This window comes from Astatotilapia calliptera, chromosome 3, assembly GCF_964374335.1.
Source record: "Astatotilapia calliptera chromosome 3, fAstCal68.1, whole genome shotgun sequence".
Lineage (NCBI taxonomy): Eukaryota > Metazoa > Chordata > Actinopteri > Cichliformes > Cichlidae > Astatotilapia > Astatotilapia calliptera.
The window spans coordinates 49,479,101-49,506,382 of NC_137424.1; the positions used below are offsets into that span (position 1 = coordinate 49,479,101).

At 41.5% G+C, this 27,282-nt stretch overlaps 1 protein-coding gene across 1 annotated transcript; it reads right to left on the reverse strand.

Moving 5' to 3' along the window:
- Positions 1 to 8,803: 8,803 nt before the first annotated feature.
- Positions 8,804 to 25,845, reverse strand: khnyn (KH and NYN domain containing). Its single transcript, XM_026162639.2, has 9 exons — positions 25,631 to 25,845; positions 23,398 to 23,656; positions 20,145 to 20,279; positions 16,378 to 18,194; positions 14,675 to 14,805; positions 12,634 to 12,730; positions 12,388 to 12,495; positions 12,063 to 12,164; positions 8,804 to 11,976 (listed from the first exon to the last, which is right to left on the reverse strand). The coding sequence occupies exons 2-9, from the start codon at positions 23,617 to 23,619 to the stop codon at positions 11,583 to 11,585; spliced, it is 3,006 nt and encodes a 1,001-aa protein (XP_026018424.1). The 5' UTR covers positions 23,620 to 23,656; positions 25,631 to 25,845; the 3' UTR covers positions 8,804 to 11,582.
- Between the last annotated feature and the right edge of the window lie 1,437 nt (positions 25,846 to 27,282).

Sequence of the window (27,282 nt, forward strand, 5' to 3'; positions counted from 1 at the left end):
TGGTCAACTAATATTTTTTCTATATTGGCAAACCAGTCATTTTATGACATCAGCAAACACACACATTCGTACCATGGTGCAGCTGCTGGTTTTACAATCCTGCAGAGCGTGCGTGATGAATGCGGGTGCTAAGATCAGGTATGCATGATAACACTAAATCTCAAATTACAAACACACAGCAGTGTGCTAATTGTGTACTGACAGGGACTAGAAAGAGAGAGCAGATTTCTCCTGTATTGGCTTCCTGTTAAATCCAGAATTGAATTCAAAATCCTGCTCCTCACATACAAGGGCTTAAATAATCAGGCCCCATCTTATCTTAATAACCTTGTAGTACCATATCACCCTATTAGAGCGCTTCGCTCTCGCTCTGCAGGCCTACTTGTTGTTCCTAGAGTATTTAAAAGTAGAATGGGAGGCAGAGCCTTTAGTTTTCAGGCTCCTCTTCTGTGGAACCAGCTTCCAGTTTGAATTCGGGAGACAGACACTATCTCTACTTTCAAGATTAGGCTTAAAACTTTCCTTTTTGCTAAAGCATATAGTTAGGGCTGGACCAGGTGACCCTGAATCCTCCCTTAGTTATGCTGCAGTATGCCTAGACTGGTGGCGACTTCCCATGATGCACTGAATGTATCTTCTTCAGTCATCTTTCTCACTCACTATATGTTAATACACCTCTCTGCATCGAATCATTACTTGTTATTAATCTCTGGTGGCAAACCTGACCTGGTTCTGCTGGAGGTTTCTTCCTCTTAAAAGGGATTTTTTTCCTTTCCACTTTCACCAAAGTGCTTCCTCTTAGGGGGTTTTTCTCTGTTTTCTTTCTATTATTGTAGGGTCTTTACCTTACAGTATAAAACTGAACTGACTTGATCTGAATTCTAAGAAACAGAGAAGAAGTTTACTTGATGTGTTTGATTTATTTCAGTGAAACTTTGTTTTTTTGCTGAGCCAGTTTAACGTTTCCATAAAAGCAGTCAGTTTCTCAGGAGTTGCTTAACGCAGTTGGGTGGAACCACATTACACAACTTCTTAAAATAAAACTAAAGATGATTCTTTAAACCAGCAACAGTGAGATTTCATGTTTTTTGAGTGTATGCAATCTACAGTCCATGTCAGCACATTTGAAGCTCTATTATGAAACCTCATGTATAAATTTGTTTGCAGGCTCAACACTTTTGAGAATGGGATCATCATGGCCCTGATGGATATCAGGTTAATGTTATCGGTTTTTATTATGGAGACACTGGTGTGGATGTCTCGTCATGGTGATTACGCTGTCTTTTTTATTTTTATTTAACTTGTTTTTTGTGTTTTGTGACTTATTTTTGGCTTCTGGAATAAATAAAGAATGATTATTTTTCTTTTAAACTTTTTATGTGCTAAAGGTGGCACTGTGGTGCAGCTGTTCTGGCTTTTACATGAGTTTCCTCCATCCAAAGATGTAGCTGAAGCTTAGATTCGGTGTATCCTATGTAGGCTGGACGGATGGCACTTCTGATCAGCTCTATGTAAACACCAATCAGTCTCAAGACGACTCAGAGTCAGAAGTGTTTTGGGGTGAAAATGCTGAATTGACAATGAGGCGATCTGTCACTTGACACAACTGTTAAAGCAGAATCAAGGTCCTACGCTTAAAAAAGCACTTTTAAAAAAATGTTTTGTACCTCTCAGAAGGAGTTTTTAAAAGCAGAATGGGAGGCACAGCCTTCAGCTTTGTGGCAACACCTCCCAGTTTCGATTTTGGGAATTTGCACTGTCTCTACTTTTGAAATTATGCTTGAAACTTTCCTTTTTGATAATGCTTATAGTTGGGGCTGGATCAGGGGATCCTGAATCAACTTTTTAGTCACGTTGCTGTAGGTTCAGATTACAGCTTGATCTTGCATGATGCACTCCCAGCACTACTGCTGGCGACAGATGGCCGTTCCTACCCGAGCCTGGTTTTGCTGAAGGTTTCTTTCTGTTAAAAGAGAGTTTTTCCTCCCCACTGTCACCAAGTGCTTACACATGTAGATTTGTTTTATTCTTTGGCTTTATCTAAATCGGTGTAAGAGGATTGCTGTTGTGATCTGGCGCTATGTAAATAAGATGAACTCAGAGCCAGCCCAAGGTTTCATGGAGCCCCGAGGTGAACTTGATTTGCAGCCCCTGTCTCTAGCGAAACCTATTACCATCCACCATTGTCCATACCTGATCATTTGTGTATTATACAGCTAAATACAGCCATTATCGTGGCTTGCTAGTGTGCTAGAAAGAAATAAAATAAACAGAGTGCATTTTTAAAACAAATGAAGTGTTTTTGAAATGTCCCAAAGGGCAGAACAGTCGCAAAGAATTTAACATAGACCTGAATTTATGATTTAAATAAATGTAAATAAATGAAACAGACACTACGTAACTGACTAGAGAGCTAACAACATCATCAGCATCACCTAAGCGCACCACACCTTGAATGACGTGAATGTGCGTCTGGTGCTTCTGTTGAACCCTTTAAAACCTGAACCAAGTTAAATATCAACTTGACGAGTTTTAATTTGTATCGTATTTACTACATTTTCATTTTTGGTGCATTTTATTGCTGAAACATGTATTGTGAAACTTTAAATTTAGGTTTTTGTAAAGGGGAAAAAACGAAACACTGACGCCAAAATAAAACAGGAAGCATGAACACTGAGACAGAGACCAAAGCACAAACTTTGCAGAGATGAAACGTAAACATGGGGAAGAAACAAAGGAAACAAGAAGGGAAATAACTAAATGGAAACGTAACATATACACGAATCGACTAAATGCAAGGGAACTGACACAGGAGGAAGGGGACATAGAGAAATTTAACTAAACACAATGCACACAAGACAAGGAAGTGACAAAGTAAGACAGGAAGTACAGACTACAGAGACAAACTGACACACAGACAGAAAGGGAAACAAACACGGAGACAAGACTGACTGCATACGGGGGACGCAAGGGAGGACACACGGAGACGAGACTAAGACAGACTGGACATGAAAGGGAACAAAATTAAACATCTAGAAACACGAATAACTAAACTAGGAGAATACAGACGAGACAATAACCACAGTAACTCCAAACTGGATGAAGAACACAGGAAAAAAACCTGAGAACCATGACATGCATCACATGTGATACACATGGAGTTACAGGGTTAACTAATGTCACTGATCTTAGTGAATATTAATGATAAATAGCTATATGTAGTAATTCATGGAGCCACTCTACTTTAAACCCCACTTACTATTGTCCACAAGGACGTCATTACTTTATTGTCTTACTTAGATATGATTTCAAACCATCTGCGTGTCCACCATCATGTGACAGGTGTCCAAAAAGGCAGCGAGTGCTGAAAAGTTCCCCCATAGAGGCTAATTCCCCCCTAACCAATGCCTGTCTTTTGTGCCTGGATACAGCCCAACATACAACACAATGGCAGCCGGTCATGGAGAGAGAGCAGGATTTCAGAACAGGCCAACAGGAAACAAGCTGCTTTCAGGAGACCTTTGCGACGTGTGATTCACTAACCAGCGTCACTCCATCAGTGCTGCTGATTCAAGCAAATGAAAGTTCACACTTATTTTAGTGGAACTGACACAATCTGATGAAATGAAACTGCGCAAGTTAAATCAGGAAACACAGAGGTGGAAAGTTACAGCCGATGATGCTGCTGTATCTCTTTTTTGGGTACCAGGCCTTAGAACAGCAGTGAACCGCTTGACTTTTTATGCATTATGAGTAAAGTTTATCGCAATATTGACAGTTTTTTCTCACGCTGTCTGTACCTGTCAGTCACTGGGATGCAGGGAGATGGGTTAAACTGGTTTTGCAAAGGCTGAGCAGACCTACAGTCTCCACCTTAAGCTCCTGCAGGGGTGACTAAGACGCTGCTGAATAATTTATGACAGGCAAGTTAATTAAGTGACCTTTAGTTTCTCTCTTTATGCCCGAGGGCCTGTGTGAGAACGCTCCCCACGTTGCTCAGTATGATCCTAAAATAGATGTGAGTGTATTTTCTCTATTGTTCCAAACTCAACCAACCAGTTTAAAAAGCATCTATTCTCAGCAACAGGTGGATGACACGTCCAAAAAAAGTAGCAAGTCATAATCTCTACCTCTTGTTGTATACAAACAAAGAGAGCATATGCATTGTTGAGTCTTTTAGTTTTCTTATCTGCAAGAGAGCAACTAAACAAACTAACAATAGCAGAAAAGGAAGCAACAGAAGGGAAAGAAACCAAAAAAGCAATACAATAAACAGGCCAGGATTCTTTGGAAAAACAAAACAAAACAAAAACCAAGATCTTTATCCTTTTGAACTATCCCGGAGAAAACATGTCTGAACTTCATCCCAAAATCGAGCTGCTTCGGGGTAGAAAGTTTGTGAAACCTCGTCCTGTAACTCTGCAGCTCCACGTAGAGCAGAGCAGGTTCTAATGTAGGCTAATTACACTGATAAAAACACAACATCTGTTTAAAGTCACTGCAGAGAGGTATGAACCTGAAACTGCAGCAAGGATCAAAGCCTGGTGTGCACAGACATGATAGCGGCTGAATCAGGTCTCAAAACGTGACAGAGAGCGACCTCTGGTGGAAACTCTTGCAAACTGCTAGTTTATTTCAAATAGAGATTAATGAAGTGATTCACCAGCTTAAAGTAAACCTGAATCTTATGTTTTATGTTTTTAACAGGCGACTGTTGTTGTGATTTGGTGCTATATAAATAAAATTGAATTGAATTTTTATTTTTATCGAAAGGCATGAAAGTTTTTACGTTTAAAGAAGCCCTGACGAGGTGGATGATAACAGAATCAAGTTGGAGTAAACTGAAAGCGACGTGCAGTACTGTGCGAAAATCCCATCACCTCAATATTTCTTTATATTTTGCTGTAAAAATAGCAAAATAAAAATAAATAGGTTTATTGAAAAATGTGCAAACATACTTGGGAATACCGTATATAATAGGGCAAACACAGAGTTTGTACAGTTCTATCAAGTTTGAAAGTCTTCTTCATTCGTCAGTTAAAGAACAAATGATCTGTTTTGTGACAGGCTGCTAGTAACAAAGTAAAGACACAATTTAAACTATTATGTGTAGATTTAGGTAAGCAGTAGGTGTGGACTTGTGTAGCTGCCGTGAAGCAGAGACGCAGGGCTTTTAAGTTTGTTTCCCCACTGCATTTCCTGTATACAGCCCCATGTTCTTCTCATGTCCAAACTGATGCTGACTGAAAAGACACCACATATGCAAATGAGTTATAATGCCCCTTTAAATTTACTCTCACATGCCTTTTAATGTTTCTCTGTCTGGTGCCAAGGCTCCAAAATGATGATTAGGGGAAAATATAATGCAAATCTAAACCTTAATGAATGGTTGGTTTGTTCAAACAGGACTGGAACTGATATTATCCATGGCTGTGTTCCTCTCATTTCTGAAACAGAGCCGTCGTTATCAAAATTAATAATTCCCCTCTGGGTTATTCCTGTTGTTTATGGCTGCTGATATAAAAGTCTATAAATCTAATTCATTTGGGAAAGATAAAAAAAATACAGCTTTTCCTTATTTGGGTTTTACAACATGTGTTTGTGTACTCAAAAAATATGAACAAATCCAACATGAGACCTATCTTTTACTCTAGATTACAAAAAATACGAAGCATAATGCTTTATTAAAAACAAACTACATTTTGAACTGCTTTAATTCTTCATGGCATAGATTCAACGAGGTGCTGGAAACATTCGTCAGAGACTTTGTTCGACACTGACATGACAGCATCACACAGTTGGACTGAGATCTGGTGACTGTGGAGGTCTTTTGAGGACAGTGAAGCAATTTTCATGCTCAAAAATAAGTTTGAGATTATCTAAACTTTGTGACACGGTGCGTTATTTTACATGAAGCAGTCATCAGAGGAGAGTACACTGTGGTCATACAGGGATGGACGTGATCAGCAATAACACTCAATTAGGTTGTGTTTTTAAAAAATGATTCCCATACAATTTATTCCTGGGCCTTGGTATGGATATGCTCTCTGTTCCTTTAAGACAGCCTTCTTCTCATTGGCTGGTCCTCACAAATAGGAGGTGTCAGTAGCACATCATGATAGTTATGTGCATATACCTACAAGTTCAATAGCCTTCGGAAGCCTGAGCTCCTTGTTTACAGAGATTACATCCACACTACATGTTCCCTGTTTCACTTAAACTTTTAGCCATGTTCCAAAATTGTAAGTGTAAAAATGATAGAAGGTAAGAAAAAGAAGAAAAAGAAGAGAGTGCTTGTTTTAGGATTTTTCTATTACAATATGATGACATCAGCTTTTATGGCACCAATGGGACATTATAGGGCAAGATATTGAAAAAATAAATCTTCTCTTTCATATGATATATTACTCAATATGGTTTCTTCATATTGGCTTTTTCTACTGGTCGATCTACAGTGGCTTGCAAAAGTATTCGGCCCCCTTGAACTTTCCCACATTTTGTCACATTACAGCCACAAACATGAATCAATTTCATTGGAATTCCACGTGAAAGACAAATACAAAGTAGTGTACACGTGAGAAGTGGAACGAAAATCATACATGATTCTAAACAGTTTTTACAAATAAATAACTGCAAAGTGGGGTGTGTGTAATTATTCAGCCCCCTTTGGTCTGAGTGCAGTCAGTTGCCCATAGATATTGCCTGATGAGTGCTAATGACTAAATAGAGTGCACCTGTGTGTAATCTAATATCAGTACAAATACAGCTGCTCTGTGACGGCCTCAGAGGTTGTCTAGGAGAATATTTGGAGCAACAACACCATGAAGTCCAAAGAAAACACCAGACAGGTCAGGGATAAAGTTATTGACAAATTTAAAGCAGGCTTAGGCTACAAAAAGATTTCCCAAGCCTTGAACATCCCACGGAGCACTGTTCAAGCGATCATTCAGAAATGGAAGGAGTATGGCACAACTGTAAACCTACCAAGACAAGGCCGTCCACCTAAACTCACAGACCGAACAAGGAGAGCGCTGATCAGAAATGTAGCCAAGAGGCCCATGGTGACTCTGGACGAGCTGCAGAGATCTACAGCTCAGGTGGGGGAATCTGTCCATAGGACAACTACTAGTCGTGCACTGCATAAAGTTGGCCTTTATGGAAGAGTGGCAAGAAGAAAGCCATTGTTAACAGAAAACCATGAGAAGTCCCGTTTGCAGTTTGCCACAAGCCATGTGGGGGACACAGCAAACATGTGGAAGAAGGTGCTCTGGTCAGATGAGACCAAAATGGAACTTTTTGGCCAAAATGCAAAACGCTATGTGTGGCGGAAAACTAACACTGCACATCACTCTGAACACACCATCCCCTCTGTCAAATATGGTGGTGGCAGCATCATGCTCTGGGGGTGCTTCTCTTCAGCAGGGACAGGGAGGCTGGTCAGAGTTGATGGGAAGATGGATGGAGCCAAATACAGGGCAATCTTGGAAGAAAACCTCTTGGAGTCTGCAAAAGACTTGAGACTGGGCGGAGGTTCACCTTCCAGCAGGACAACGACCCTAAACATAAAGCCAGGGCAACAATGGAATGGTTTAAAACAAAACATATCCATGTGTTAGAACGGCCCAGTCAAAGTCCAGATCTAAATCCAATCGAGAATCTGTGGCAAGATCTGAAAACTGCTGTTCGCAAACGCTGTCCATCTAATCTGACTGAGCTGGAGCTGTTTTGCAAAGAAGAATGGGAAAGGATTTCAGTCTCTAAATGTGCAAAGCTGGTAGAGACATACCCTAAAAGACTTGCAGCAAAAGGTGGTTCTACAAAGTATTGACTCAGGGGGTTGAATAATTACGCACACCCCACTTTTCAGTTATTTATTTGTAAAAAATGTTTGGAATCATGTATGATTTTCGTTCCACTTCTCACGTGTACACCACTTTGTATTGGTCTTTAACGAGGAATTCCAATAAAATTGATTCATGTTTGTGGCTGTAATGTGACAAAATGTGGAAAAGTTCAAGGGGGCCGAATACTTTTGCAAGCCACGTCCCTACCCTCACCTATGGTCACGAGCTGTGGGTAGTGACGGTGGAAATGAGCTTCCTCCGAAGGGTGGCTGGCCTCTCCCTTAGAGATAGGGTGAGAAGCTTGTCCATCCGAAAGGGACTCAGAGTAGAGCTGCTGTTCTTCGCATTGGAAGGAGCCAGCTGAGGTGGTTCGGGCAACTGACAAATATACCCCCTGGGCGCCTCCTGGGTGAGGTGTTCCGGGCAAGTCCCACCAGGAGGAAGCCCCTGGTCAGACCCAGGAAATGCTGGAGAAATTATATCTCTTGGCTTGCCTACGAATGCCTGGGTGTTCCCCGGACAAGCTGGAGGAGGTGGCTGGGGAGAGGGAGGTCTGGGCCTCTCTGTTTAGGCCACTGCCCCCGCGACCCGGCCCTGGATAAAGAGCACGAAGATGGATGGACGGTTTCTTCATATATTTCTTGAAGGTGAGCTTTGATCTTGGGGACGAACAATGAAGGTTAAGATCAAATGCTTAGCCCTCCTAGGCCTTACATCTCCCAAGGCCTGGATTATTGTTGTGAGGCTTGAAGATGATCGAGTAAGCTGTGGGTAATATACAGCTGTTTTTAGCAATCTACCGTCACACAAAATTTCAAAAATGATATCTCAAAAACCAGACTGCTAAGAAACAGACGGACAGACAAACAAACGCAATTGATTACATACTCCCTCGCTTTAGCTGGAGAACAATACATCCTGATGGACACAGGACAGAAATTGACAGAGGACAATAGAAACACCATTTAAAAAATATTTTAATTAAGAACAAGAATAAAATATATAAATATTAACAATACAAATAAGATTACGGCTATTTACTCACACGGAAGTAGCCCACATTAACAATGACATTTGGATGAAGAATGAATTTTCCATGTTTTGGTTTGCTCTTAATTTCTTCATCCAGACATACCTTAAAGATATAATTATAGACTCATAACCAAAGTTATGCGAAACAAAAGACCTAATTAAAATAAGTTAAAATATATAATTGTGCAGATTTTTGCAAAGTTGGGTTTTTACTTTCTCAGCATGACACACTCTTACACCAGTTACTGTATATCCAAAAATCTATTCTCAGTGCCAACTATGTACCTCTGAGAAATCTTTCAACCTATTTTCTAAGTAAACCGGTGGCTGTAAAATTAAAGGAAAAACAACAGAAAAATACACAAAATATGTAATTTTATATTACCCAAAGCAGACTAACTGTTTATAAAATGGCTCTGTTATGATACCATATGGGATTCACAATCGTTTTCCCAGAGTTAAAACTACCCGGAGAAAGATAGTTAATAGGTGTCATTACGCAATGACTATATTAGTCTTATAAAAATACAAAAAAATAAAAATAAGACTCTGTTGCTGAGCTAGTGTCTCTAAGGCTGGTTTTATGGTCACAAATGTGTCCATCTGCGTACAGCTTTTGGTCAAACAGGGAGGTTTTCCCCCACCCAAGACGCTCTCCCATGCAGTCCTTTGAGATCTAGGCTGCAGGTCGCTGTAAGTGGATGATATTTGCAACTGCAGAATGCTGACTGGTTGACAAGTGGGCTGGAATAGAGAAGGGAGCAATAGAAGAGTTCACCAGGAATCGGAGAACCTCGAAAAATGACTAAAAAAATAAAGCACGAATAGCACAGACAGTGGCTGCAGTAATATTTTCATAGTTTTTAACACTCGGTTTCACTTCAGCTCTCTGTATGTAAAAAATTCGCTCACAGACAAACAAAAGTAGCCTGCACAATGGCGGTAACATACCTTGTACACTGCCTCCATCTGACAACAGCGCTCACTGCAGGTGGACGGGCAGTCCCTGCTACTTCTGCTCAACCATAAAACCAACTTAAACCTAGGAAGCTGTACTAAAGCTAAATGTCAATATTAGCATGCTAACCAATATGTTTATATATATTTACATTAATTTGGTGTGTCAGAACCAAAATGTTAATTTGGTGTTTTTGCATGCTAAAATGCTAACTATGTATGTTAACATTCTAGCTAATATATTCATGCTAATGTGTTAGTTTGGTAATTAGCAAGCTAACTAAGGCGTTAACCATATGTTTGTGTGTCAATTAGGTGATTTAGCATCCTAACTTATGTCTTGACCAAATTTTTGGATGTCAATTTAATGCGTCAGAATGCTAACTAATATATTAACCATATATTCACATTAGTTTGGTGTGTTAGCATGCCAGTATTTGGCATTAAAGCTACACTGGAATGTCTTCAGTTTTACTGGTGCTTTGACAGAAATCAGACTAACATAAAATACACAATAAACACTGACAGCAATGCATAAATGTAGAAGAATAATACATCTGTATAGTTCTGAAAGAAAAATCAAAACAACAAACACAAATAATGAACTGACAATCACTAAGGGATTTTTCTGGTTCAGTTGACAGAGCAGGTCTAGTTTTAGCTTTATCTATCTATCTATCTATCTATCTATCTATCTATCTATCTATCTATCTATCTATCTATCTATCTATCTATCTATCTATCTTTGTAGTTGCTGTTGTGCTATATCCATACAGACTGTATATGGGAGATGGATGTAACCTCCGAATTTGAAATGTGAAGCCAAAACCAGTGTTGCCAACTCCTCAGTAAGGAAAATCGCTGTCCTAAAAGTTGCTAAATAATGTCATTACCTAATTTGCACAATTGGTCATGCTTATGTAATTGTAACCTATGTTGTAGGAGAGAGAAATATCGTGGAAGAGACATAAAGTGAGTAAAAAACACAATAAATTAATTTAGAATATATTTAGAACTACAAATTAAATTTCTTTTAGCAATTATTGTTTTTTTATGTCACAATTCTAACCCACCTCCTGTGTCTGGGCTGGGTACTGGCAAAAGTGACCTGAAATAGGCACTCTGGCAGAATTACTTTGTGTGTGTGTAGCTTTAAACTTTGTGATTTGCAAAAAGTTGGAGTAAAAGAAGAACTGACTGTGTTACAGTCAGTCACTCATGCGCCATTCATTTGCAGTTTTGGAGGCGTAGGGGGTCAACATCTCCTGCTCTGACAGCAGCTGGGTTGCGACTGCTGCGTGACAACAATCCGTCACCTGTGAGCGCTTTGGCACAGGCGAGGTGCCCATGGCGACATCCGCTGCTTGTTGAGAGAAAGAGTGATACGTGCTTTCACGTCAAAAAGTGGTTCTAAGTCTTCCTAATAACACCACCAAAAGTCGCCAGATTTGTCGCTAGTCGCTTTTTAGAAAGAAAGATGCTGAGGAGGCCTGAAAACTCACTATATATAGTGACAAAGTCGCTAAGTTGGCAACACTGGCCAAAACTGAGTGTACAATATTCTAATTTTCTCAGCTAAATCCACTTCACCTTCATTGGTTCTGATTAAAAAACAAACAAACCACAAACCAATGGATGATGTCACAGTTGCTAAAATCCATCTTTTACATAGAGTCTATAGTCACACGAGAAAATGAATAACAACTCTGTGAGAAAACTCTATGGTGAAACACTAAAACTGAGAGATTTCTAGTTTGTTGATTGCTGCTCCAAAATCAGATCAGACAGCACGTTGATGTCCGTCTCTGCCGAGTGGCACTGCAGCACCAGCGTCACCATGTTGTCCTGATTAGGGAAAACCTGACAGAGCTGCTCTCTCAGGCTGGCTGTTTCTTCAGGACTCCTCTCGGTCCGGACCCCCTGGCCATGACCTGTAGCACCATACTGCTTCTGCTTCTGTCCCATGTCCCATCCCTTTCCTTGTCCCCTTCCTCTACCCCTGCCGGCTGCTCCCAAAGCGTCCAGTGCGCCCCCTAGTGTTCGGTCACGGAAGTTGATGACCTCTGTTTGGGAGCGTGGCTGTTTGGAGGAACTGAAAGATGAGGCCGAGCCAGCAAAAGAGTGATTTCCTGGATTTGGACTCCTGAAAGATGTTGAGAAGGAAAATGAAGCATCATGTGAAATTATTCTCAAAGGATTGGATAAGATCGGATATCTTGGGTCTGTTACCTATGCTCTGAACGCAGGAAGTCATCCAGGTGAGGCCCTCCTCTTCCAAGAGGGTCATCAGGGACCATGAAGTGATCCCCGACAAAAGTGTACTGAAGAAGACTGGACGAGCAGCAACAGATCACAGAGGAAAAATGTATTTAGTGAAAAACATTGTGTAGGGTATTGACAGTATTTTCTGTCAACCCAACTTTTTGGATCTTTTAGATAAAAATGGACAAAAACGTCCGGAGACTGATTTTTTATTACATTTGGTAAATGTGAGTGAAACCATTTCAGTGCAAATCAAAATTTCAGTCCCCCTGACTGCGCAGCACTGCCCTACCTCTTTTTAATGATGTCCCTCCATACGGGGGACTCGTCCAAGAGGTCCCTCAGGTTGTCGTTGGTCACGATCACTCCGCCTGTCTTCTGTGCGTGCTGCAGTATCATTCTGCATAAACACAAAGACATGGGTATCAATTTTTGGCTTATCTGAACTGTATCCAGATAGACTGGAGTGTGTACAGCAACAAAACCACATGAAATGTGATGGGTTGTGTAAACAAAACAATATCTCAGTGTCTTGTACCTGTCATCATACGAGCTGATCCTCTTGCCTTGGACCTCTCTGGATGGTGTGTAGGAGAGCAGGCCCAGCTGCTGCAGCTCTGTCAGATAGTGCTTCTCTGAGAGACAGACACAAACAACTCTTTGTTTACGAAGCAGTCTGCTATGAGGGGAAACACCCACACGCATGCTGAAAGCTCACATGAAGTCTGCATTCACCAAGCATGACTTGTTTTCTCGTTTGAAGTCTTTTGCAGAATCCAGAGTTAGCAGGAGCAAGGAGCAAACACGCACAACAATGGGGTCACAGCCTGACCCCAATGAGATGCTAGCTACACACTCATAGAGCGGAAGTTATAGCCATGAAGTAGAATTTTTGGAATTAAACCTTTTAGTGAAATATTTTCTAAAGCTGCAGTTTCAATCACTCATTTAAATTGAGCTTCATCAACAGTAAAGCTTTGTTTTTATTAACTGAGTTTAACACATTTGCTTAGCAAGCAAAAGTTGCTGGTTCGATTGTGATCGGAGACACGGTGTCTTATGCAACACATTTGTTACCTCTGACAGACTAAACTAAGTTTCTTACTTCAACAAAAAAATTATCAAGAAATGAATCATAAATCAAGATTTTTCTTAGCTGGGGCCCTAAAGTCTACACACGTCACTCTTCCAGTGCTTTATATTTATCTGACTTTAACCTGTCAGCTCCTTTGTGGCAACTATGTGAGAACAGAAGGAAGTATTGGCCAGTAAACTCTGGCAGTAAAAGCAGGAAGGTGTCATGTAAGCTGAGAGCTGCATGCTCTCGGCTTACACAGCTCTCCTACCTACACCAGTGCTCTGAAAAATTAAATACACCCTTCATGCTTCCATAGTCTAGCAGGTTTTTCCCAGCACACAAACACTTGGACACAGTGCTTGGCTTTGCCTGTGTTCTTTATTTTCTTGTTGACTTCCACTTTTCAAAATTGTCTTCTCAAATAATGCCCAGTTTTCGCTCAGTCCTTCTGACTTCTCCAGCTGCCACCCGTGAGGTTCTCTCCCAGCCCGAGGATGCTACTGTGTTAAATGGGACACCGAAAACGCATACTAGTCTCTCCTGGCACTGCCCCCTGAAACCTCTGCTCTACAGCTGAGCCAGATTAGCCAGGCATTCACTTATGATGACAAAAATGTAATGACTTGAATAATAATAATTTATCCACAGAAACTGTAAAAAAAAAAAACCACACAAAAAAAAACAACAACCAATGGCTACATCTCAGACTCTACAGGGCTCAGTTAGCAAGTTCGTGACAGCACAGTTAGAAAAAGACTAAATAAGTATGGTTTGTTTTCTAAGGGCGGCCAGAAGAAAGACTCATCTCTCTAAAAAGAACATGACAGCACAGCTTAGATTTAAAAGGCTACATCTGAAAAAACAACAAGATTTCTGGTGTAGATGCTAATATAATACCATAATGCACAGCATGGGGTTGGCTGTAGCCCAGGAGGTAGAGCAGCTCATCTGCTAATATCCTTGGGCATGTTGCCCAAGCTTCTATCTATGGATGCTAACATCCATAGATAGATGCATCCATCAGGGAATGAATGCATGTGAATGTTAGATAGAAAGCACTTGCAGCAAATCTACAACAAAAAAGCTGAAAAAGAAAAAAATCAAGGTGCTGTGAAAAAACTCCAGACTTTAACCCGACTGAAATGTTGTGAATAGACCTTAACAGAGCTGCGCACCAACTCATGCCTGAAAACCTCAACGAACTGAAGCAATTTTGTAACGTGGGCCAAAATTCCTCCACAATGATATGAGAGACTGATAAAGTCAACAATTCATTGGGTGTACCTAATTATTCACACAGTCATGTGAAAGACTTTCTTTTTCACATGTCTGTAAGTCAAAACTTAAACCAAGTATATTCCAGTAATAAAAAAACTGCTCACATTTCCTGCTGTGTGCTACGTGTGAGAGAAGAGAACATCATTATGTGATAACGTTATGACACTCTCCTGACACTGACAAGAGTTCAATTTCAGCAATACATTAAGTTTTAAAGCGTTACCTTTGACCCTGGGGTCGCTCTTTTGCCTCCACTGTGGAATTAGGGCGCTGATTTGACGATGGCCTCGGTCCCAGAAGTGCTGTACAGCCAGAGCGATTCCCCGACAGGAGAAGAAATGACCCAGTCCGTGACTGTGGAAAAATGAAGATTGCCATTAAAGTGTTACAAATAATGCTTCATATGATCACAGTTCACTGGACTTTCTTTCTCTTTTATCACTATGTGCGTCTCCAACAAACATTAACATTGAAGTTGAAGTGCAGTGAAGAATAATATGCTGACTTCCAGTTCTTGGAACCTCTGACTTTTGACGATTGTGCTGTCCAATCAAAAGCAACAGATAAAAATACATCTAAGAGGAACTAGGCTACATGTCACTATGCTAATCATGAAACAGTTCCTAATCCCCTGCAGTATCGGACCTTGTGACCTTATCACCCCTTTGTTTGACATCTGTATCTCTGATGATATGTTGCACTTATATTTTCCACCAGAATAACCCTTCAAGTTGGAATTTCCACTCGAAAAGTCAGAGAAGGCCCACCAAACCAGACTTCCCAATCCAGGATAGCAAAACAGTAGTGAAACTGCAAAACTAGCACTCGCTATTACCACTATTGTGTATTTGTGGTTCACCAAATAAGCCATACGAAGAGCATCAGGCTTTACCCATGCAGTTCGAAGAAACCAAAATGTGTTGCTACGTCCCTCTGCAGCCCTAATCTCTTCAGTGTGTTCAGCTGATGGTAATTGGCCACACCTAGTCAGGTGTTGATAAAAGCATATCTGAGGCAGGCTTTCAAAAAGCCTCACCAGCCGTGCCTTGGTGGTACCAGCCATGTTAGCCAACCTGCTATGCATTTTAGGATTAAAACCTCTTCTCACCTACAATCTGGTATTCGTCTCCTCTCTTTTTTGTTGCGGCTTTTGAGCCGGGTCGTAACTGTGTAACACGGTCAAATCGGGACCAATGCAACTCCCAGCTCTGAGGTAAAAATGACTGCAGCATATGCATTTGTTGATGGTGCCTACTCTTACCCATCAAACCCTTTAAAAAACTGTTTAGCACCTACATGCATAGATCTCTGTTCCTTCCCTTCGCTTTGTGTTTCTGTGTAAACGTCATGCTTCGCCAATAGTTCTGGGTCAGTTTATCTTCCTGCTCCCACTCGCTGGGTAGGTAAGCCCATCGCAGACTACAATTATTAATGAACACACTGCCATCACAACTTTATAAATCTTTAAACAGAGTCTACACATCAGCCACAGGTGTTCCTTTACCATCTATTACATGAGAAAATACAATCACCATTCCTGGAAAGTTTACAGAGGCCCACTGCAGCATGGGTATCTTATTAATGCACAATTCCATTGTTATAACATGTTTAAATGTGTAAACATGCACTCAACTAATCATGCACATTCATAAACTGTGGCATAATGTACTACTAAGATGGAATAATAACTATATCTTTCATTTTAAGCTTTTACTTTTAGAGCAAAAGGACACAAAGAGTAGATCCTCATTTCTAAATATGTTTTCAAATTCTCAAGAAGTCCTTCACATTTGGCCTAACAGGACTATCTATATTTCCTGTTCTCATATTCCCTTCTCATAAACACCCCACCAAAATAAATCTTCTACTCTATTGTATACCTTACCGCATTTTCCCAGTACGACCTTTATTTGCTGTAATTCTTACCTCATAGCCACGTTACTCCCATCAATTATGATCGTCCTCAGTGTTGGGTCTCCGGGCTGGTCTGTCAGCTTGAGTTCAAAGGGGATCTGCAGGCTCTCCAAGAATCGCTGCTCTCCTGTCACCACCACTGGAGGAGTAGACACGAAACCCCGTTTGTCCATCGCTCTGGTGGGAGACGAGTCCTTCGTGCCAGGGAATAAAGGCTGAGGAGCTTGAAGGGCTTGCTTAAAGGAGTGCTTTGAGCCATTGTTCTGAGCATGATGATTCTGTTTTGTGGGAGATGGATTAGGCAAGTAGTTGGTGTTGCCTTGTTGCTTATGAGATTGGAAATTGGTGAGCTGAGGATCCATGGATGAGGCATAAGTAGGCATTGGTGGCCCTTTGACCCCAGGTAGGATGATGTGGTGAGGAGTTTGTGACTTTGAAGGCTGGTGTTGCTTTTGCTGTGAGGTGTACAAGGTCACCGGTGACTGCTGGGGTTTATTATTCCAAATATCTCGTCCCTCAATAGGGACACTACTATCAATCCTTGACACCCTTATCTTTTCTCGACCATCGAATTCTCTCTCTTCTGGAGGTGTATAAGGCTGAAGTTCTGGTATTATTTGAAGTTTTGACCCGCCAGTGTCCAAGACCACATCATCCATCTCTCTCGGTCCTTCTCTGAAGGCTCCTGCCTCTTTGACTCCCTCTTTCTGCAGCTGCAGGAGCAGCTGGTGAGTCGATCCATCAGGCAACAAGTTGTACAGTTTGGTTACGTTCTGTTCGGGGTACCCACAGCTGGCTGCCGCTTTCTTCAACACCCCCAGCACAAAGTCTTCCTCTTGCTCTTTATTCATTACGTCTGCACTGACTTTTCCCTGATTGTGTCTTGCATCCCCTGTTGCGTCTTCCCCCTCTCGTCCTTCTTCTGTTTCTCCATCGCTACGTATGGCTCCACCGCCTCCTGCTATTTCTCCCCCATCTTCTCTGTGTTCTGTCTCACAGGGTCGGTTTTTCTCTGTCTGATTCAGGTCGACAGCGTCTTCCCTCTTTGGGTTTGGGAGAACCCGATTCCTCTGCTCTTGGTCACTGCGGTCCTGCTCCTGTTGAACTAAGTCCAGAATCTGCGATGCCTCTTTAGGTCCTGTTCTGGCAAGCACTCGTTTCACAACCTCCTCTGTGTATCCCATGGCGGTAAAGAATTTCAAAAGAAGCCAAAACTCCTTGTTTCCCATCGACAGCTGCAACTCCTGCTCTTTTTCCTTCCCGGATGCTGTTGCTTGGCCCAAGTGCTCTTCTCCTACCTCCTGTGGTGAATGCGCGGGTCTTTCTTCAGCACCCTCTGCCCTCCCTCGGGTGCCTGCAGACATGTAAAAACCCTGGAAGGAGTCTTTATTTGCAAAGTCATTTCCTGTGCCTGCAGCCATCCCTTCAGCCCATCGCTCAGTAGTGGTAGAAGGATCAGGGACTGTTTGCTTTAGGGCACTGGGTATTTTAGACCTATCCTCTGAATCCCCATGTGGCCTTGCCTCTGTATTTACATCAGTCAGTGATGAACTAGGGCTTGATCCAAGTCCCGTTTCTTTCACCAAGTCCAACAGGATTTCCTTTACTGATCCTGGCAGCACAAGAAGATCCAGGATGTGCCTGTCTTCCCACTTCTCCACCAGAGTTTTAAAGGCCCGTCGTGAATCCAGGGACTCACCTGAGCCTCCGTCCCCCATGCGCTTGGACTGTGTGCCCTCATACCTCTCTACCAGGTCTGTAATAAGAGAGTAGGCTCGCACCACCGGCTCCACCAGGCCAGATATGAGCAGGAATCCTGGAGAGACGACCTGATTTGGTAGGAGAAAGACAGAAAGGCATTAATCTGAGTTCTACCAATGACTGAAAAATAATAATATAACAGATCATTTAAACCAAAAAAGACCAAAACAAAAGAATAAAAGAATTCTACTTAAACAGATCAATGTTTAATTTATTTATTTTGCCTTTGCTGTTTCCTTTAATGGATTGTGGACCAACTGTTAATTTTCAGGTCTTGTATCCACTGACCATTATATCATACAATGAATGAAAATTCAATAAAAACTTAATAGAAAGACAAATCATTGTCTGACAGTATCCAATGAGTATTTCAGTATTTGCATTTCAACATAAACCATCACTACTTGAAAGACTGGATGATTCACCTGCGTGCAACCAAAACTATAAGCAGACTCCAAACAGAGTAAATACCATTCTCGCCTACAAATTCTTCATATTCAAATACAGAATCTATTTAAGAAAGACTGAGAAAATAAAAAAAGGAAGCAGGATGGTGACGGCTGTAATGGTAAAGTTAAGTCATGGAATTATGAACCCATGGGAGAGGCCAATGGTAGGTGTCAGGGTGGCAATGTTTTCATTACAGCCTATGGCTTCTCCAGGTGTGGAAATCTGCCAGTACAGTTACATACACTTACAGGGCACTTTGTTAGGTACACTTGTTCAACTGTTCATTAAAGCAGATGTCTAATCAGCCAGTCACATGACAACAACCCGTTCAAGTTCAAACCAAGCATCAACCAAGCAAGTGATTTTGAATGTGCATGGTGCCAGTGGTTTGAAAAGCCAGATGTCAGAGGAGAATGGCCAGACGACCTCAAGCTCATAGTAAAGCAAAAGTGCACCATATGGACAAAACTACTGGGCCACATCTCCTCCGGTCCTGCATGGACATGGACTTAGCTCAGGTAGTCACCCATAAAACTCACTCCTTAAGCCTTAATTTAAACATTTACACACATTAAAATGGGGACCTCAAAATATTCTTACTGGAGTTTCCTCTTCCTCTTAAGTAAGATTATTAAAATACGTTCCAAGAAATTTACGGGCAACAAATCATACTGAAAAAGAAAGTTGTCAGAATGCAGAGTTGCATTTTTACGTTCTATAAGTCGTCTTAAGAATAGACCAGAAGTTCCCAAAAACTGTTTCACGGTCTTGGTTTTGAAGGCAGTTTTTAACTTGTGGAAGGCGTGTGACACATTTCCATCTGATGGCGTAAAACTGATATTGACTAATAATGTGATTTCTTATTGGAATAACAGGACTGTAATCTCTTGATATCACACTATTAGTCACTTTGTTGCATCATCAGTGAATAATGGCACACTAAGCTTGTTAATGTATTACACCCTCTAAACCTTTTTACTTTAATTTAACGTGTTTTTTTCATTTTAAGTCTCTGAGACCCAGAAATGAACTTCTGTACACTCCCAATGGGTTCTAGATATCATGACTAGAGACAATCCATAACAAATTGAAACTGGTGAACACAATTCTTGTTTTTAAGTTATTAAAGATTATATATGCTGTGCTTATCCCACCCTGGGAAAAGAACACTTCAAAGAAATCATTAAATGCCCCAAATGACCATGACATTAATACCCATAATTATATGCACATCAGTTGTGTCACATTGGTTGCTATCCGTTAAAAATTGGGCAATGACAAACTGAAAGGCTTTAAAACAGATCAGGTATTGTTTATAAGGAGGATTTCTTTGCTTATTTGGGGCAAAAGTGGAAATAAATACAAAAAAAGAAAAAAAACTGTTGTTATTCTAATATCAATATCAGCTCAGATTTCTACAATTTGTGCATCTTTAATAAAAATATCTATTCAGTAATGATGAAGTTATTAAAAGGTTAGAGAACCAATGTAGTAGACAAACAAAGGTGTAACAAATGCCTCTCTATAGTAACTATTACTGTGAAACCGGCCTGTTGTTGAGCTCTTACCACTATATGTGCTGAGGTGCTTTTGATCAGGCTGTCCATGAACAGGCCTTTGGCTCCGCAGAAGACACAGTGAAGCACCCCAGGATACTTAATCTCCTGCTGTTCCTCCTGGTTCACAACTCCTTTCACAAATAACTGAAAAAAATAAACAAAAAAACAAAATAGTGTTGTTAAACTTTAGTAATTATGAAAAAGAAGCTCCATGGGAAGAGCCAGAGTTGAATGCTCTGTCCATGCATCGTGCTGGGAATATTTAAGGTTTTGATTATTTTCTACACTTAGAGAAAAAGGTGGAAGTTCAGAGACACCAAAGGACTGACTGCACGAGAACGGTCAGTCCACTTACTAGCCGGATGTGTCTAGGTATTGTGTACTACCTAGTGGATAACGTGGATAAATTTGTGTTTATCTGGGAAACACTTTACATTTCGTAAAGCATATCTAGCTACGCGAAGGCGTTTAGCTCAAACATGCAGTCAGATTGAGGTCAGATGACGTTCTCACCATAAACACGCTTCGTAGTCTGTTTGGGACCGAGCCAAGACCACCTCCTCTAAATGGTCTCGGTGCAGTTGTTTTGCTGTGATCACCGTGTTCACATCTGCACAAACGAATCGCACCGAGGGGGAAAACAAACCAGAGTTCGATTTAATCGTCTCACAACAAAACCACAAGCAGCGCTCCAGTGTCGTTTTGGCTGATGATGAACCTCTAGATTTTTGTAACCTCGTACCATTTGCTGTTGCTGCAAAAGCTGTGGCGAGCATAAATGGCTCTGGCTGTGTGATGATGTCACCGTTGGCGCACAAAGAGACCGATGCGGTGGGTACGAATGACTGAACCCTGACCCCACTGAAGTCCATCCACAGGAGATCCACCTTCCCCTATTTGTGCTAAAGTTTCAAAGTCTGCAACGTCCACGCTCTAATCTAGCTGCGGACGTTAAAGAAAGCAGGAAAGGTAATAAGCAGTTTATTATAGTTTATGTTTATAAAATCATCTCGCTGACAGCAGCTGCAGCAGATCCACTGACTGACTCTATCTCCACCTCCGTTGGTCATTTTTACACCTACTATTCTCGTTTGAACCTCCACAGCTGCGGTCTGCACATGAAGGAGAATGTTTTTAGACACAGCTAACACAGGACAGTAAAACAATATAAAAATAAATAAAACACAATACACTGACATATCACTCAGTCAAGCTGATATTTGCGTCTCCCAAAATGGCCTTTAGCAAAGAGGAAGTCCACCTACGTATGGTTTGCATGTCTTCTCAAACTGCCTATATGCCCGACAATGGTGTGATTACAGCTACTACTGTAACACTACAGCGACTGACTTTGCAGTGCATCAGTCTGCTAGTCTTTGTATGAGTGAACGAATCTTTCTGACTGCATGTGTCAACAGGCGCTTGCATATGTGGACTGAAACCTAACGGGTGAAACAACACTTAAAAAACTTTGATGAGTCATTACCTGGGAATGGTCCCTTAACACTCAGTAGACTGTAGACACAAAAAACCCAAATAAATTTACAGCTGGATTAATGACAAAAGTGGGTTAGCCCTGCACGAGGATGCAGAGATATGGTGCACAATGGAGAAAGCGGGGCGGTCGACGATACTGAAAAAATAGTAAAATCTGAATGATTGCACAGGAAACTTGTTTACTTGAGTGTTAAGGAAAATATTCTAAAACACTTCTTCAGTAAAGACTCAGAGAAGAGAAACACACAGAGTTCTTGCTAGCAAGGGCAGCTCCCTACTGAGAGACTCCGGTGAGGAACTGCCCTGGTCTTTATTTTATACTCCATTGAACATATGTGTGTATGTGTGTGTGTGTTACTGCTGATCAAAGGGTCAAACATCCTTGGTCAGGAAGAGGGTAGCCTCCCCCTCACCCTAGATGGTTCACCCTAGATAACACAGTGAGGAAGTCCTGCAGTTCATCTAAACAAAAGAGCACTTAACTAAAACAAACGTAGCTACGTTAATCCTACCATAAAACAATAAGAGAAAGTACGATCTTTCTCGTGCTCCCAGGATGTGGGTGTGCATCCTAGTGTGGAATACACACCAAGCCTTTGCAGCCTGTTAAAGATCACACACAATTAATTATATGCCTCTAAGTATACATGGTTGAATATTTCCTAATACAAATAACTACATGCAGTATTCTACCATATGCAAACTTATATCACTAAAAGATTATACTGACTACTAAATACAATTTTCCATTAACATTGAGTGATTAGGTTAAAAAAAAAGCCAAAAACTGGCTTAGGCAGCCCCGGAGATAAAGGCTGTGATTCGGATAAAGAAGAAAAGATTTCCTGTGAAAGTTGATGCAAGAAAGATTAAATACTAAAAGAGAAAGAAAAGGCCTCCTGATCTGACAGATCGTGATGAGAAGCTCAAAGTAACGAACGGGCAAATAATCCTTAAAAGGGATATTGCCGAGAAATGAGAGTAGGGGTGATGAAAGCGCTTCAGTTTCACAGCTCTTAAGTAATTTCCAGCTACCGAACGCAAATATTTGACTACTCAGACGCACACTTTATCTCGTACCTCCCTCCTGCTTGATTAGCAGCAGCGAGGTGTGCTTTTTGAACATTTTGATGTCTCTCTGGCTCTCTTTGCAGTACTTCTAAGTAAGTCACAACACATACATTAATTCAGTTCAGTTTTATTAATATGGAGCCAAATCACAACAACAGTGGCCTCAAGACTCTTTATATTGTAATGTAAAGATGATACAATAATAGAAAGAAACACGTAACTAAGGTCACCTGATCCAGCTCTAAATAGAAGGTGTATAATTCATCACAGTGAGTTTGTTGTGGTTATAAAGCAAATATGGGTCATTGTCTCGCCCCTCCCACCGTCACGCCCCTCCCACTCTGGTAACAGAGTGGCGTTTGAGCTATCAGCTGATGATTACTACTTAACTGCTAAAGCTCCCCATAAATGGTATTCTGGCTTGTTTTCTTTCACTGCTGTGGCAACTTTTTAAACTAAAGCTTAAAATCAATGGAGTAACACTGGATAAGGAAAAATTAGCACCACTAATGTGAACTCGAGTCCAGTTTCAGTTACCAGAATTACTGATAAGTGAAACTGGACTTGGCCAGAGGTTACTGCAGAGAGCAACCTCTGGCAAAGTCAACTTCCATCGTGTTTATGAGCCACACTGCCTAATAACTTATCTCTGTTCTGGACTGATAGGGCATTATAAACAAGAGCAGGGCCTCACCTTGGCGGCTTTCACACTGGCGCTCGGCCCTCGCAGTTTCAGCCATATTTGGCCGTTGCTGCCGTGAGGCAAATCGTCCGCCCCGATGCTGAACGCCACACTGAATATCCGCTCCACCGTGCTGTGCAGGGAGGTCAGAGACCCCCGCAGCATCCCGGCGCACGCAAACTCATCCTCCAACTCCGCCTCTCCTCCGCCTGCGTCGCTTCTCTCGTCATCCATCCTTTCTTCTTAAATTGGTGACAGACGGTCGAACATACTGCGAAAAACACATTTCAGTATCCGTCGGGTTAAAAAAGGTTAAAGGAAGAAAACATATAAACTAAGACTGCTGCCAGTCAATATCTTAGTTATTAGAGTGTCTGGTGTTTTGGATAACTACAGCTGGCTTTTTTCTAACATGGGTAAAAAGATGTTTACAGTTTTAGAAAGGTGAACTCACATAGTCCAAAAAAAGCATGAGAGATAACCAGGTCTCACAGTAGATTTTAACTATCTTTAAGCAGCTCCTGCTGAAAACCAGTTACGAATTTTCCCGTCTGAGGGAAGCTTGTCATTTCCTCTATTTCATTCTGCTGGGAATCTTTCCTGACATCAGCGAAAGACAGGAGTTTCAAGTCAGTGCAGCTTTTGGACACCTCAGTCACATGCTGGCCTTTTCTCTCTTCCGACCGTAAATGATGTAAAGAAATATCTAAAAATAGTTCAATAGTCCAAAATCTAAACATAATCAGTTTACCATCAAAATAGTTACTGGTTAGTAAATGTTGTCAGCCTATTCCAAGCCTGAAACTGCACATGGAACCTGAGGGTCTTGGCTCACCCAGTTCAGAGTATAGCTTGTGGTTTCAACTGTTAGGCTTCTGAGGTCTAGATCAGCTGGATAACTCTTCTTCTTCCTACTTCAGATGCTCTCTTTAGAGGTTGCCTCCCTCTTTCTGCCTGTTCTCCATCACTATTATCCAAAACGTCCTCTGCGGTCTTCCTCTTTTCCTCCTCTGCTCGTGTCCAAACCATCTCAGCCTTGCCTCCAAACCTGTCAAGCTCAGCTGCCCATGTTTATACTCATTCCTCATTTATCCATAAAAAGAGGACCTATGAAAACCTAACCCTACCTCAACCTGATGCAGGTCACTAGCAACCCGGTCTATCTTCAACCTAAACATAGAGCCCTGCGTCGGGCCTGCATAGAACCTACAAAATAACTGACACAAGCAGGTACCAGCATGTATACCTGTGCGGTTGCAATCACTTAATTTCTAGGGTTTGCCGTTATGACTTGCTTATTGGGTGTAGATTTCAAGCAGACTCAAAAACACAATTCATAAACATGATGCAATAATTCTGACTAAAATGCAAGTGAAATATATAAAATCAACAGTTCATTTATTTTACATGATAAGAAATCAAGGAAAATATCCTCACTATTCAAGTGCATGTCATTTGGCCAGATTACAATAAATGTAACAACTACAGTGTACTCAAAATGACATTTACGTGTATATTTTCTGCTCAAGCCTTCTGTTTGCCAGATGTAGCCAATGAGAAGAAAGCTATCCTAAACTGAGGGAAGCTCCAATGGCCTGTTATCAATAAACACGGGTATAACTGATGCAAACACGCTCTAGAAGAGTCTAACAACTAAAATATGAAGCTGGAAATAATGGGAGCCCTGTGATACCGAGGCAGTGTTTGAATGCAGCAGGTCTTGGCTGGAGGGGAACCGTTTCCCCTTTTTTTGTGGAAATACTCATATAGTAACTCACAGTCATCTGCAACAAGTCAAACGGCTAGGGGAACACCCGCTGTAATGCAGGCTTACCCACATTTCAAAGCAGGGGGCACAGAATGACAGCATTACAAATACGTCTCCGCCACCTTTGTACCTGAAATCATCGGAGTTCATGTAAACAAGACTCATATAGTATTACCAGCTCCATACAAAACATCCGCTTTAACGGCCAATCCGCCACTCCAGCTCCCACCCAGCCAAAGATCTAATTTATAGAAATAAACTGTAATCTAGCAGCAGCAGCCTGTAAACAATGGCCCGATGATTCGGCTCTATTAGGACCTGCCTGAGTGTTTGGGAAACGCTTTTCTATTACCGGTAGATCTGAATTCCAGGAAACGATCTCGCTTCTCTTAGCGGAACACACAAAAAATGTTTTCTAAACATATAAAAGCATCAAATAATAACGATAACAGTAACGCGTCGGTGTCGTTTTCTTACGTGAGCTCGATCCGCGCCGTTAAAGTTTCGTTTCCAGGAGAAACAGCGGCGGCAGCTCCCCTTCAGTCTTCCGCAACCGTAAAACAAAAACAACTACGCAAGCGGTCCAAAGTTTACCACATGCTCCTCGACGCTCACTGCTCGGAAGCACAGCTCACAGTCACGTCCCTGCAGCGGCGGCGGCAGCAGGGGACGGGCGGATGAGGAAGCCAGTGAGCGCCGGGCAGGGACATCATACCAACCGGTGAAAACCCCCGAGCACAAAACCGAAACTAAACCAGCGAGCGAGGCCCGGGTGGTTACCTCTTACTGGGTCACCTGTAGTAATACCCTGATGATAATAACCCTGCCGAGGCCGTGCGCGGCTGCAAGGGAGAATTACCGGACACAGAAAGAATTGACGGTATGCTCCTTTATTGATTCAAATAAAGGAGGGCTCATAGGTTTTGTCTTTTGTTTACGTGAAGCTGGACAAAAATATACGACTGTGTGATTAAACCACGCATCGGAACATGTGTTTTAAAATACATTTAGGTGTTGACTTTTGTCAGAGTCACAATGGAGATAGAGGGGATTTCCACTGACGTCAGAACGGGTTTTTCTGTCGCTCCTTTTCTAGTTTTTCTAAAAAATTTTCACTTTGCTCACTGACAGGCTTTGTAAAGTGGAAAGCTGGGCTGTTTGGTAACGCATTTCTCTTTCAGTAGCTCAAATTTAAAAAAAGATATTTGTTTTTAAATTTGCAGGTTTTTAATAAAAGTCTCCGTCCACGGTTCGAGGTGGAAAAAAGGGGGGTAGTTTGTCTGTCTCGAAGACAGGAAGAGAGCTGCTACCTCCTACACTACATCCGGTGTCAACAAATCCAAAATGAATGACAATGAGCTCATCCCCTTTAAAGCTTTTCTGTGTGGGTAAAGTCTGATTTAGGTCATATCGCTGAGCTGAGGAGCTTCCCTAAAACCAAAGTATACATTTATTATCCTAAAGTCTGGGAAAACTGTGTTTATAAAGGAAGTAAGATCTGCTGAATAGCAGAAAATATGATGAGGTGACAGCTTTACTCATTTTTCTACCATGACATTTATTTAAAAACAAAAACAAGCAAAGAACTTCAACAGCTGTTGTTCATAGACCCTTTTTAACCACTCACATGCCATGTCATTAGGTACGCTTGTTCAACCGCTTGTTACCACAGATGTCTGATCGGCCAATCACTCAGCAGCAGCTAGGTGCAGATAATATTGAGACAAATGGCTGAAGTTCAAACTGAGCATCAGAATGAGGAATGAGGAAGAAAGGGGATTTAGGGTGACAGTGAACATGGCATGGTTGTTGGTGCCAGGCTTGTCTGAGTATTTCACACACCGCTGATCTACTGTATATTTGCACACAACCATCTCTAGTGTTTACAGAGAACCGCCTAAAAAGGGAAAAGATCCAGCGAGTGGCAGTTCTTTGTGCAAAAATGCCTTGTTGATGCCGACAGTAACCCAAATAACATCTCGTTACAACCAAGTTTGCAGAAAAGCATCTTTGGATGCACAGCAGTCTGGTAGCAGACTACAGCAGCAGAAGACCGCAACAGGTGTCGTTCTTGTCAGCTAAAAGCAGGAAACTGAGGCTACAGTTCAAAACTGGAGGAGAGAAGATTG

What these genes read in the sequence shown, in the direction of transcription:
- khnyn (XM_026162639.2), bottom strand. Translation starts at nt 23,619, where the DNA reads ATGGATGACGAGAGAAGCGACGCAGGCGGAGGAGAGGCGGAGTTGGAG. An exon ending in GAGCGACCCCAGGGTCAAAG is followed by an intron (nt 12,731 to 14,674) that starts GTAACGCTTTAA and finishes TCTGTCTCTCAG; the next exon opens with AGAAGCACTATCTGACAGAG. An exon ending in AGGGACATCATTAAAAAGAG is followed by an intron (nt 12,165 to 12,387) that starts GTAGGGCAGTGC and finishes CTGCTCGTCCAG; the next exon opens with TCTTCTTCAGTACACTTTTG.